Source organism: Chiloscyllium punctatum, chromosome 28, assembly GCF_047496795.1.
Source record: "Chiloscyllium punctatum isolate Juve2018m chromosome 28, sChiPun1.3, whole genome shotgun sequence".
NCBI classification, from domain to species: domain Eukaryota; kingdom Metazoa; phylum Chordata; class Chondrichthyes; order Orectolobiformes; family Hemiscylliidae; genus Chiloscyllium; species Chiloscyllium punctatum.
Window position 1 is genome coordinate 1,336,703 of NC_092766.1, and position 13,570 is coordinate 1,350,272.

The 13,570-nt window shown below is 56.8% G+C and overlaps 1 protein-coding gene across 1 annotated transcript in view; it reads right to left on the bottom strand.

Annotated features, from left to right (window-relative positions):
• Nucleotides 1-448: 448 nt before the first annotated feature.
• LOC140453872 (aminopeptidase Ey-like) overlaps nucleotides 449-13,570 on the bottom strand; it is a 63,396-nt gene continuing 50,274 nt past the window's right edge. Inside the window, exons 9-12 of the mRNA XM_072548732.1 lie at nucleotides 8,049-8,114; nucleotides 7,898-7,963; nucleotides 3,363-3,538; nucleotides 449-536 (exon numbers count right to left, since the gene is read on the bottom strand). Of these exons, the coding sequence (XP_072404833.1) occupies nucleotides 449-536; nucleotides 3,363-3,538; nucleotides 7,898-7,963; nucleotides 8,049-8,114 (396 nt within the window). The remainder of the gene's footprint in view (nucleotides 537-3,362; nucleotides 3,539-7,897; nucleotides 7,964-8,048; nucleotides 8,115-13,570) is intronic.

Sequence of the window (13,570 nt, forward strand, 5' to 3'; positions counted from 1 at the left end):
TGTCTCAGTCAAATCCCTCGAACTCAGCACCGCCTTCCTAACCTGCAATCTTCTTCCTGTCCTCTCCGCCCCCATTCCCACTCCGGCCTATCACCCCCACTCCGGCCTATCACCCTCACCTTGACCTCCCTCCCACCTATCGCATTTCCAACGCCCCTCCCCCAAGTCCCTCCTTCCCTACCTTTTATCTTAGCCTGCTGGACACACTTTCCTCATTCCTGAAGAAGGGCTCATGCCCGAAACGTCGATTCTCCTGCCCCTCGGATGCTGCCTGACCTGCTGCGCTTTTCCAGCAACACATTTTCAGCTCCAAACTCTGTCAGCCCCAGGGAGAAGGACATATCCCAGGGGATCCCCAACAGTCCGCCCGATCCCAAGAATCCCGGAAGAGCTACTTACGTCCCGGTTCCTCATCAATTGGATCAGGAGCTTATCCCAATTGTCATTGTCATAGCTGACCCTGAACAGTCCGACTCTGTTCATATTCGCCAAGATCCAGCTCTGATCTCTCACCCACATCTCCGGCACATATACCTCTAAGGGACAACAAAGACTGGGTTAGATACTGAGGAAAGCTCCCTCTACACTGTCCACCCCATCCCAGGGACAGGGACAGCACGGGGTTAGATACAGAGGAAAGCTCCCTCTACACTGTCCACCCCATCCCAGGGACAGGGACAGCACGGGGTTAGATACAGAGGAAAGCTCCCTCTATACTGTCCACCCCATCCCAGGGACAGGGACAGCACGGGATTAGATACTGAGGAAAGCTCCCTCTACACTGTCCACCCCATCCCAGGGACAGGGACAGCATGGGGTTAGATACAGAGGAAAGCTCCCTCTACACTGTCCACCCCATCCCAGGGATAGGGACAGCACGGGGTTAGATACAGAGGAAAGCTCCCTCTATACTGTCCACCCCATCCCAGGGATAGGGACAGCACGGGGTTAGATACAGAGGAAAGCTCCCTCTATACTGTCCACCCCATCCCAGGGACAGGGACAGTACGGGGTTAGATACTGAGGAGAGCTCCCTCTACACTGTCCACCCCATCCCAGGGACAGGGACAGCATGGGGTTAGATACAGAGTAAAGCTCTCTCTACACTGTACCCCCCCATCCCAGGGACAGGGACAGCACGGGGTTAGATACAGAGTAAAGCCTCCTCTACACTGTCCCCCACATCCCAGGGACAGGGACAGCATGGGGTTAGATACAGAGTAAAGCTCCCTCTACACTGTCCCCCCCCATCCCAGGGACAGGGACAGCACGGGGTTAGATACAGAGTAAAGCCTCCTCTACACTGTCCCCCCCATCCCAGGGACAGGGACAGCATGGGGTTAGATACAGAGTAAAGCTCTCTCGACACTGTCCCCCCCATCCCAGGGACAGGGACAGCATGGGGTTAGATACAGAGTAAAGCTCTCTCTACACTGTCCCCCCCATCCCAGGGACAGGGACAGCATGGGGTTAGATACAGAGTAAAGCTCTCTCTACACTATACCCTCATCCAGGGACAGGGACAGCACGGGGTTAGATACAGAGTAAAGCTCTCTCTACACTGTCCCCCTCCCCCTGTGTTTGGATCACGGGTCAGCGGAAATTCCTGAGGGAGGGGGATAGAGGGAGCCTGTTGTACCTCTGGTGCTGCTGATCCACTGGGTGGGCTGGGCGGTGGTGTTTTTCTGCCAGGTTATCGGGATGTACCACGTGTAGCTGAGAAAAGAGAGAGAGAGAGAGAGACGTAGCCTGTTGGTCTCTGCACCGTGTCACACACACACATTCCCAATCCAACCCAACGCATCTTCCCCAACCCATCGCCCTCCACCCACGACAGTACCCACAGTCTCAGAAAGCTCCCAGTCATACCCTATTCCACACCGTCATTCCCCTCGGAGAGATAGAATTCCTCCTTGTCTCTGTTTCCAAGATGCTCACCGCCCCCGCCCTGTTTCTAGACTCCCACTCCCCAGGGGGTAACACTGACCTCATGCTATCAGGTACACGCTACTCAATCTTCACCTTCCAAACTCCCCAACCTCTCCCTCATCAGACAGTCCCCTCCATCCCCGGGATTGGCCGAGTGGACTTCTCTGGATGGACTCCGATGTCACGAAGTGGCAAGATTGGTAGAGCCCACTCCCTCGGCGCTGACCCACCGACAATGCCTGCTCCCTCAGCGCTGACCCTCTGACAGTGCCCGCTCCCTCAGCGCTGACCCACTGACAATGCCTGCTCCCTCAGCGCTGACCCTCTGACAGTGCCCACTCCCTCAGCGCTGACCCTCCGACAATGCCCGCTCCCTCAGCGCTGACCCACCGACAGTGCCCGCTCCCTCAGCGCTGACCCTCCGACGGTGCCTACTCCCTCAGTGCTGACCCTCCGACAGTGCCCACTCCCTCAGCGCTGACCCTCCGACAGTGCCCGCTCCCTCAGCACTGACCCTCCGACACTGCCCGCTCCCTCAGCACTGACCCTCCCACAGCGCCCGCTCCCTCAGCACTGACCCTCCGACACTGCCCGCTCCCTCAGCACTGACCCTCCCACAGTGCCCACCCCCTCAGTGCTGACCCTCCTAAAGATCCCACTCCCTCAGCACTGACCCTCCCACAGTGCCTGCTCCCTCAGCACTGACCCTCCGACAGTGCCCGCTCCCTCAGTGCTGACCCTCTGACAGTGCCCGCTCCCTCAGTGCTGACCCTCCGACAGCACCCGCTCCCTCAGCGCTGACCCTCAGACAGTGCCCGCTCCCTCAGCATTGACCCTCCGACAGCACCCACTCCCTCAGCACTGACCCTCCCACAGTGCCCACTCCCTCAGAGCTGACCCCCAGACAGTGCCCACTCCCTCAGCACTGACCCTCTGAAAGGGCCCACTCCCTCAGCACTGAACCTCCCACAGTCGCCTCTCCCTCAGCACTGACCCTCCCACAGTCACCTCTCCCTCAGCACTGACCCTCCAACAGTGCGACCATTGCAGAATGGAGAATTGAAGTTGTGGCCTTTTGAGCGGGAGAGGTGAGGGGTGGGAGCTGATTTGTGGGAGGGGGGGGGGGGGCCTGTCACCGAAACCAGTTTCAACCTGTTTGTTTCGTCATTCACCTGTTCGAGGAAGAGGCCAATCAGCCCATCGATGCCATACTAGCCCTTTGGAGTCATATGTCCTTTATTCCCATGGGTCCCAGGCAAACTGTTCCCCCATGAGGTCAGCCATGGTTGTGGCGGCCATATTGGATGGTTGTCCTGTCAAGCTCAGAGCGGGAAACAGAGACTCAAGAGGGGTGTTGCGACTCAGGAGGGGTGTTGCCCCAGACCCTGCCCTGAGTACCCCCTACCCTGCACCTTCTCGTCCCTCGAACTCACCCATACGGTGAGGTCCTGGTGACGTTGGTTAGGTGGTCCACCAGGAAGTGTTGCTGCGTGACCAAGCCCGAACTGGTGTTGATGGTAACTACTGGGTAGCCCATCTGTAATGTCCATGTGTCCAAGATGGACGCCAGGTTGCTAGGCAACTGCACCATCTTCTGGTTGTCCAGGGCCTGGGCACATCAGGGAGCAGAGGGAGGAAACGGGCTCTCGTCAGGTGGTCTACAAGAATCCCCCTCCAACCCTTGCCACCCCACCCCCCAAGAATCTTCTATAACCACCAAACCGCTCTCCAGACTAGCCCCCAGCCACCCCAAAAGGGCCGAATGGTCTCCCTTTACTCCTCATTTTCCTTTCGCCTCAGTCTCTTCGCACGTTCCCACATCCACACCCCTCCCCACAGCACGGACAGACTCTTCGGTCCAACCCATCCATGCTGACCCAGATATCCCAACCCAATCTAGTCCCAGCTGCCAGCCCTTGGCCCATATCCCTCCAAACCCTTCCTATTCATGTCCCCATCCAGATGCCTTTTAAACGCTGTCATTGTACCAGCCTCCACCACTTCCTCTGGCAGCTCATTCCATACACGTACCACCCTCTGTGTGAAAAAGTTGCCCCTCAGGTCCCTTTCCCCTCTCACCCTAAACCTATGCCCCTCTAGTTCTGGACTCCCCTATGCTGGGAGAAAAGACTTTGCCTATTTACCCTATCCTGCCCCTCATGATTTTATAAACCTCTATAAGGTCACCCCTCAGCCTCCGACGCTCCAGGGATAACAGCCCCAGCCTGTTCAGCCTCTCCCTGTAGCTCAACCCCCCCAACATCCTTGTCAATCTTTCCTGAACCCTTTCAAGTTTCACAACATCCTTCCGATAGCAGGGAGACATTCTTTAAATTATTCCGTGTGTAAAAGTAAAGCACAAAAATAAAATCTCTGCAGCCAAAACTATGCAGGGAGACAGGCAAAATCCACTGCATCAGTGTCCATCTCTGCTCATTTCAAATACAGAGGTAGGTGGGTAGAATGATAACATCATATAATACAAAGTAATAAATAAATGTGAATTTGTATTTAAATTCCCATTTAATCACACCGCCCCCCCCCCCAACACTCCCTGTGAGAGAGAATGTACCCAGCATCCCCCCTCCCACCGTCCTATTTTTTTTTAGATTAGACTTACAGTGTGGAAACAGGCCCTTCGGCCCAACAAGTCCACACCGCCCCGCCGAAGCGCAGCCCACCCATTCCCCTACATTTACCCCTTACCTAACACTACGGGCAATTTAGCATGGCCAATTCACCTGACCTGCACATCTTTGGACTGTGGGAGGAAACCGGAGCACCCGGAGGAAACCCACGCAGACACGGGGAGAACGTGCAAACTCTCTCTCTCTCTCTCTCTCTCTCTCTCTCTCCACTCTGAAGCTCCTCGTCCCTTGTTGAGGGATCCCAAACAGGTGTCCCGAGCGTGAGGCAGCCAACAACGTCAAGATAGACTTGATAACAGGAGGCCATGTGCTCATGGCCTAGAGTTAGGCTTCACGTTCCCGAGCAGCCTACACCGTTGTGGGTGTGGTTGGGGGTGGGGCACCTAGAGTTAGGCTTCCCATTCCCAAGTGGCCTACTCTATTGTTGGGGGAGGGGGCTAGATTCAGGCTCTACATTCCCAAGGGGCTTACTCTGTTGTGGAAAGAGGGTTGGGGAGCAAGAGTTAGGCTTCACATCCTCAAGTGGCCTGTTCTGTTTTTTTGGCGGGAGGGCGTGAGAAGGTGAGCTGGAGTTAAGCTTCACGTTCCCAAGTGGCCTACTCCAGTGTGGAGGGGGATAGGGGGAATGGTTGAGTTAGGCTTCACGTTCCTGAGCGGCCTACTTTGTTGTGAGGTGTGGGGGGCCTAGAGTTAGGCTTTACGTTCCTGAGTGGCCTACTCCATTGTGAACGGAAGAGTTGGGGGGGGGGGTGCCTAGAGTTAGGTTTCACATTCCCGAGTGGCCTACTCAGTTGTTTGGGGGGTGTGGTGGGTAGTTGGGGGTTAGGGTTAGGTTTTACATTCACGAGTGGCCTACTCCATTGTGGATGGGAGAGTGGGGGCGCGAGAGTTAGGCTTCATGTTCCAAGCGGCCTACTCCATTGTGGATGGGAGAGTGGGGGCCCGAGAGTTAGGCTTCATGTTCCGAGTGGCCTACTCCATTGTGGATGGGAGAGTGGGGCCCCGAGAGTTAGGCTTCATGTTCCGAGCGGCCTACTCCATTGTGGATGGGAGGGTGGGGGCCCGAGAGTTAGGCTTCATGTTCCGAGTGGCCTACTCCATTGTGGATGGGAGAGTGGGGCCCCGAGCGTTAGGCTTCATGTTCCGAGCAGCCTACTCCATTATGGATGGGAGAGTGGGGCCCCGAGAGTTAGGCTTCATGTTCCGAGTGGCCTACTCCATTGTGGATGGGAGAGTGGGGCCCCGAGAGTTAGGCTTCATGTTCCGAGCAGCCTACTCCATTATGGATGGGAGAGTGGGGCCCCGAGAGTTAGGCTTCATGTTCCTAGCGGCCTACTCCATTGTGGATGGGAAGGTGGGGGCGTGAGAGTTAGGCTTCATGTTCCGAGTGGCCTACTCCATTGTGGATGGGAGAGTGGGGCCCCGAGAGTTAGGCTTCATGTTCCTAGCGGCCTACTCCATTGTGGATGGGAGAGTGGGGCCCCGAGCGTTAGGCTTCATGTTCCGAGCAGCCTACTCCATTATGGATGGGAGAGTGGGGCCCCGAGAGTTAGGCTTCATGTTCCGAGCGGCCTACTCCATTGTGGATGGGAAGGTGGGGGCCCGAGAGTTAGGCTTCATGTTCCAAGCCGCCTACTCCATTGTGGATGGGAGAGTGGGGGCGCGAGAGTTAGGCTTCATGTTCCGAGTGGCCTACTCCATTGTGGATGGGAGAGTGGGGCCCCAAGAGTTAGGCTTCATGTTCCAAGCGGCCTACTCCACTGTGGATGGGAGAGTGGGGGCCCGAGAGTTAGGCTTCATGTTCCTAGCGGCCTACTCCACTGTGGATGGGAGAGTGGGGCCCCGAGAGTTAGGCTTCATGTTCCAAGCGGCCTACTCCATTGTGGATGGGAGGGTGGGGGCGCAAGAGTTAGGCTTCATGTTCCGAGCGGCCTACTCCACTGTGGATGGGAGGGTGGGGGTGCGAGAGTTAGGCTTCATGTTCCGAGCGGCCTACTCCACTGTGGATGGGAGGGTGGGGGTGCGAGAGTTAGGCTTCATGTTCCAAGCCGCCTACTCCATTGTGGATGGGAGAGTGGGGCCCCGAGAGTTAGGCTTCATGTTCCGAGTGGCCTACTCCATTGTGGATGGGAGAGTGGGGGCGCGAGAGTTAGGCTTCATGTTCCGAGTGGCCTACTCCATTGTGGATGGGACAGTGGGGCCCCGAGAGTTAGGCTTCATGTTCCAAGCGGCCTACTCCACTGTGGATGGGAGGGTGGGGGTGCGAGAGTTAGGCTTCATGTTCCAAGCGGCCTACTCCATTGTGGATGGGAGGGTGGGGGCGCGAGAGTTAGGCTTCATGTTCCAAGCGGCCGACTCCATTGTGGATGGGAGAGTGGGGGCGCGAGAGTTAGGCTTCATGTTCCGAGCGGCCTACTCCATTGTGGATGGGAGGGTGGGGGTGCGAGAGTTAGGCTTCATGTTCCAAGCGGCCTACTCCATTGTGGATGGGAGAGTGGGGCCCCGAGAGTTAGGCTTCATGTTCCGAGTGGCCTACTCCATTGTGGATGGGAGAGTGGGGCCCCGAGAGTTAGGCTTCATGTTCCGAGTGGCCTACTCCACTGTGGATGGGAGGGTGGGGGTGCGAGAGTTAGGCTTCATGTTCCAAGCGGCCTACTCCATTGTGGATGGGAGGGTGGGGGCGCGAGAGTTAGGCTTCATGTTCCAAGCGGCCTACTCCATTGTGGATGGGAGGGTGGGGGCCCGAGAGTTAGGCTTCATGTTCCAAGCGGCCTACTCCATTGTGGATGGGACGGTGGGGGTGCGAGAGTTAGGCTTCATGTTCGGAGCGGCCTACTCCATTATGGATGGGAGAGTGGGGCCCCGAGAGTTAGGCTTCATGTTCCGAGCGGCCTACTCCACTGTCGATGGGAGAGTGGGGCCCCGAGAGTTAGGCTTCATGTTCCGAGCGGCCTACTCCATTGTGGATGGGAGAGTGGGGGCGCGAGAGTTAGGCTTCATGTTCCGAGCGGCCTACTCCATTATGGATGGGAGAGTGGGGGCGCGAGAGTTAGGCTTCATGTTCCGAGCGGCCTACTCCATTATGGATGGGAGGGTGGGGGTGCGAGAGTTAGGCTTCATGTTCCGAGCGGCCTACTCCATTGTGGAAGGGAGAGTGGGGGCGCGAGAGTTAGGCTTCATGTTCCGAGCGGCCTACTCCACTGTGGATGGGAGAGTGGGGGCGCGAGAGTTAGGCTTCATGTTCCGAGCGGCCTACGCCGTTGTGGAAGGTTTGGGGGGGATTTGGAGGGGGTATTGAAGGGGTGGTGGTGGCATTTTACCTGTTGCAGGTGGGTGCGGAGGTCGGTGTAGTTGGCAGTTCGGAAGCTGAACTCCCTCAGGTAGCCCTGTCAGAGCAGGAGGCGTTAGGTGAGAAGCAGCTCGGACCAAGAGGCGCAGAGACCACCCGGCCCGCGAGGGTGTCGGTCTTACCGTCAGGCCGTGCAGAAACAGCTCCTCAGTCATGAAGCTCGAGACCATTCGAAGGACGGAGGCTCCCTATCGGGAAGGAGATATCAGAGGTGATGAGACAAGAACCATTTCACAGGATGTTCCCATTGTAGGTGCACTGTCAGAGGGTCAGCGCTGAGGGAGCGGGCACTGTTAGAGGGTCAGCGCTGAGGGAGCGGGCACTGTCAGAGGGTCAGCGCTGAGGGAGCGGGCACTGTCAGAGGGTCAACGCTGAGGGAGCGGGCACTGTCAGAGGGTTAGGCGCTGAGGGAGCGGGCACTGTTAGAGGGTCAGCGCTGAGGGAGCGGGCACTGTCAGAGGGTCAGCGCTGAGGGAGCGGGCACTGTCAGAGGGTCAGCGCTGAGGGAGCGGGCACTGTCAGAGGGTCAGCGCTGAGGGAGCGGGCACTGTTAGAGGGTCAGCGCTGAGGGAGCGGGCACTGTCAGAGGGTCAACGCTGAGGGAGCGGGCACTGTTAGAGGGTCAACGCTGAGGGAGTGGGCACTGTCAGAGGGTTAGGCGCTGAGGGAGCGGGCACTGTCAGAGGGTCAATGCTGAGGGAGCGGGCACTGTTAGAGGGTCAGCGCTGAGGGAGCGGGCACTGTTAGAGGGTCAACGCTGAGGGAGTGGGCACTGTTAGAGGGTCAGCACTGAGGGAGCGGGCACTGTCAGAGGGTCAACGCTGAGGGAGCGGGCACTGTTAGAGGGTCAACGCTGAGGGAGCGGGCACTGTCAGAGGGTCAGCGCTGAGGGAGCGGGCACTGTGGGAGGGTCAGTATTGAGGGAGTGGGCACTGTCGGAGGGTCAGTGCTGAGGGAGCGGGCGTTGTGGGAGGGTATGTGCTGAGGGAGTGCTGCACTGTCGGAGGGTCAGTGCTGAGGCAGTGGGCACTGTCAGAGGGTCAGTGCTGAGGGAGCGGATACTGTCGGATGGTCAGCGCTGAGGGAATGGGCACTGTTGGAGGGTCAGTGCTGAGGGAGCGGGTGCTGTCGGAGGGTCAGTGTGGAGGGAGCGGGCACTGTCGGAGGTTCAGTGCTGAGAGAGTGGGTGCTGTCGGAGGGTCAGCGCTGAGGGAGTGGGCACTGTAAGATGGTCAGTGCTGAGGGAGTGGGTGCTGTTGGAGGGTCAGTGCTGAGGGAGCGGGCACTGTTTGAGGGTCAGGGGTGAGGGAGCGGGCGCTGTTGGACGGTCAGTGCTAAGGGAGTGGGCACTGTCAGAGGGTCAGCGCTGAGGGAGCGGGCACTGTTGGAGGGTCAGTGCTGAGGGAGTGGGCGCTGTCAGAGGGTCAGTGCTGAGGGAGCAGGCACTGTGGGAGGGTCAGTGCTGAGGGGGCGGGCACTGTCGGAGGGTCTGTGCTGAGGGAGCGGGTGCTGTCGGAGTGTCAGTGCTGAGGGAGTGGGTGCTGTCGGAGGGTCAGTGCTGAGAGAGTGGGCACGGTCGGAGGGTCAGTGCTGAGGGAGCGGGCACTGTCGGAGGGTCAGTGCTGAGGGAGCGGGCGCTGTCGGAGGGTCAGTGCTGAGGGAGCGGGCACTGTTGGAGGGTCAGTGCTGAGGGAGCGGGCGCTGTCTGAGGGTCAGTGCTGAGGGAGTGGGCGCTGTCGGAGGGTCAGTGCTGAGGGAGTGGGCACTGTGGGAGGGTCAGTGCTGAGGGAGTGGGTACTGTCGGAGGGTCAGCGCTGAGGGAGCGGGTGCTGTGGGAGGGTCAGTGCTGAGGGAGGGTCAGTGCTGAGGGAGTGGGCTCTGTCAGAGGGTCAGTGTTGAGCCACCTTTGGGATACGGTGCAAGTTGGTGAGAGAGTCACTTCAGAACATCCATCTCTTGCCCTTTTTCCAGCAACATTCCCCTCAGCCGTCACTCCCTGGATTACGGTCTGGGAGGCTGGCTCCAGCTATCACTATGTGTGTGTATGTGAAGATCCATTATAGCTGTGATTCTTCTTCACAATCTAATTCAGTGTCTGGAATACACTGTCCAGATTTCTATCATGGAACCACAAGTTACCATTGTAACTAAACTGTCTTAAACTAACAGCAAGGACAAAAATCTTATAACCCTATAACTTAAACTTGACCCCCCTGTTTAAACAGAAGTGCCAGCTCCATGCAAACAGAGAGAGAGACACTAAAGACAAGTCTGAGGCTGGGAAAGGGCATAATACTAACAGGGTAGCTGAGTCCAGACACCAGTCTGTCAGGAAGTGATTTCCTGTAAGTTCCCATTGATTCCTTTGGACGATTCGGTGAGGAGCAGTTTGTGAATAACCTTATCCACACACTTGGGGAGCCGGGAAGCCTACTCGCAGAGCGCTTCAGAGAACATTTCCATGACACCATCCAACCCCACCGCCCCCGTGGCTGAACACTTCAACTCCCCCTCCGGCTCTGCCAAGGACATGCAGGTTCTGGGCCTCCTCCCTCACCACCCGCCTCAGGACCCCTTCAACCCCAGGGCATCAAGGTGGATTTAACCAGTTTCCTCATCTTCCCCACCCCCACCTTATCCCAGTTCCAACCTTCCAGCTCAGCACAGCCCTCATGACCCATCCGACCACCTTCCCACCGATACGCTTCACCCTCCCCTTTGACCTATCACCTTCACCCCCTCCCTACCTCCATCCACCTATTGCACTCTCAGCACAGACAGTGAGGAGGATTGACTCCTGGGAGGGAGTTACATAGAGAGTGATGGGATTGACTCCTGGGAGGGAGTTACACAGAGAGTGAGGGGATTGACTCCTGAGAGGGAGTTACACAGAGAGTGTGGGGGATTGACTCCTGGGAGGGAGTTACACAGAGAGTGAGGGGATTGACTCCTGGGAGGGAGTTACACAGAGAGTGAGGGGATTGACTCATGGGAGGGAGTTACACAGAGAGTGAGGGGATTGACTCCTAGGAGGGAGTTACACAGAGAGTGTGGGGGATTGACTCCTGGGAGGGAGTTACACAGAGAGTGAGGGGATTGACTCCTGGGAGGGAGTTACACAGAGAGTGAGGGGGATTGACTCCTGGGAGGGAGTTACACAGAGAGTGAGGGGATTGACTCATGGGAGGGAGTTACACAGAGAGTGAGGGGATTGACTCCTAGGAGGGAGTTACACAGAGAGTGTGGGGGATTGACTCCTGGGAGGGAGTTACACAGAGAGTGAGGGGATTGACTCCTGGGAGGGAGTTACACAGAGAGTGAGTGGATTGACTCCTGGGAGGGAGTTACACAGAGAGTGAGGGGATTGACTCCTGGGAGGGAGTTACACAGAGAGTGAGTGGATTGACTCCTGAGAGGGAGTTACACAGAGAGTGTGGGGGATTGACTCATGGGAGGGAGTTACACAGAGAGTGAGTGGATTGACTCCTGGGAGGGAGTTACACAGAGAGTGAGGGGGATTGACTCCTGGGAGGGAGTTACACAGAGAGTGAGGGGATTGACTCCTAGGAGGGAGTTACACAGAGAGTGTGGGGGATTGACTTCTGGGAGGGAGTTACACAGAGAGTGAGGGGATTGATTCCTGGGAGGGAGTTACACAGAGAGTGAGGGGGATTGACTCCTGGGAGGGAGTTACACAGAGAGTGAGGGGATTCACTCCTGGGAGGGAGTTACATAGAGAGTGTGGGGGATTGACTCCTGGGAGGGAGTTACACAGAGAGTGAGTGGATTGACTCCTGGGAGGGAGTTACACAGAGAGTGAGGGGATTCACTCCTGGGAAGGAGTTACACAGAGAGTGTGGGGGATTGACTCCTGGGAGGGAGTTACAGAGAGAGTGAGGGGATTGAATCCTGGGAGGGAGTTACAGAGAGAGTGAGGGGATTGACTCCTGAGAGGGAGTTACACAGAGAGTGTGAGGGATTGACTCCTGGGAGGGAGTTACACAGAGAGTGAGTGGATTGACTCCTGAGAGGGAGTTACACAGAGAGTGTGAGGGATTGACTCCTGGGAGGGAGTTACACAGAGAGTGAGGGGATTGACTCCTGGGAGGGAGTTACAGAGAGAGTGAGGGGATTGACTCCTGGGAGGGGGTTACACAGACAGTGAGGAGGATTGACTCCTGGGAGGAAGTTACAAAGAGAGTGAGGGGGATTGACTTCTGGGAGGGAGTTACACAGAGAGTGATGGGATTGACTCCTGAGAGGGAGTTACACAGAGAGTGTGGGGGATTGACTCCTGGGAGGGAGTTACACAGAGAGTGAGGGGATTGACTCCTGGGAGGGAGTTACACAGAGAGTGAGGGGATTGACTCATGGGAGGGAGTTACAGAGAGAGTGAGGGGATTGACTCCTGGGAGGGAGTTACACAGAGAGTGTGGGGGATTGACTCCTGGGAGGGAGTTACACAGAGAGTGAGGGGATTGACTCATGGGAGGGAGTTACACAGAGAGTGTGGGGGATTGACTCCTGGGAGGGAGTTACACAGAGAGTGAGGGGATTGACTCCTGGGAGGGAGTTACACAGAGAGTGAGGGGGATTGACTCCTGGGAGGGAGTTACAAAGAGAGTGAGGGGGATTGACTATTGGGAGGGAGTTACACAGAGAGTGAGTGGATTGATTCCTGGGAGGGAGTTACACAGAGAGTGAGGGGGATTGATTCCTGGGAGGGCGTTACAGAGAGAGTGAGGGGGATTGACTCCTGGGAGGGAGTTACACAGAGAGTGAGGGGATTGACTCCTGGGAGGGAGTTACACAGAGAGTGAGGGGGATTGATTCCTGGGAGGGCGTTACAGAGAGAGTGAGGGGGATTGACTCCTGGGAGGGAGTTACACAGAGAGTGAGGGGGATTGATTCCTGGGAGGGCGTTACTGAGAGAGTGAGGGGGATTGACTCCTGGGAGGGAGTTACACAGAGAGTGAGGGGATTGACTCCTGGGAGGGAGCTTTCAGACAAAGACCCCCACCCAGTGACCAATCACACGGCTGTGACTATGCTAAGCTCCCTTGAACCCAGACAAAGAGCCAATAAAAATGCCAGATCAAAGTGCACACACACACACACACACACACTCCCTTACACACACACACAAACACACTCCCTCTCACACACACACACACTCTCTCTCTCTCACACACACACACACTCCCTTACACACACACAAACACACTCACTCTCTCACACACACACACACTCCCTTACACACACACAAACACACTCTCTCTCTCTCACACACACACACACAAACTCACTCTCTCTCACACACACACAAACTCACTCTCTCTCACACACACACACAAACACTCTCTCTCACACACACACACTCCCTTACACACACACGCACACACACACACTCCCTTACACACACACACCCACACACGCAAACTCACTCTCTCTCTCACACACACACACACACAAACTCACTCTCTCTCACACACACACAAACTCACTCTCTCTCACACACACACACAAACACTCTCTCTCTCTCACACACACACACACTCCCTTACACACACACACAAACACACTCTCTCTCTCAAACATACACTCACTCTCTTGCACACACAAATACACTCACTCTCTCACACAA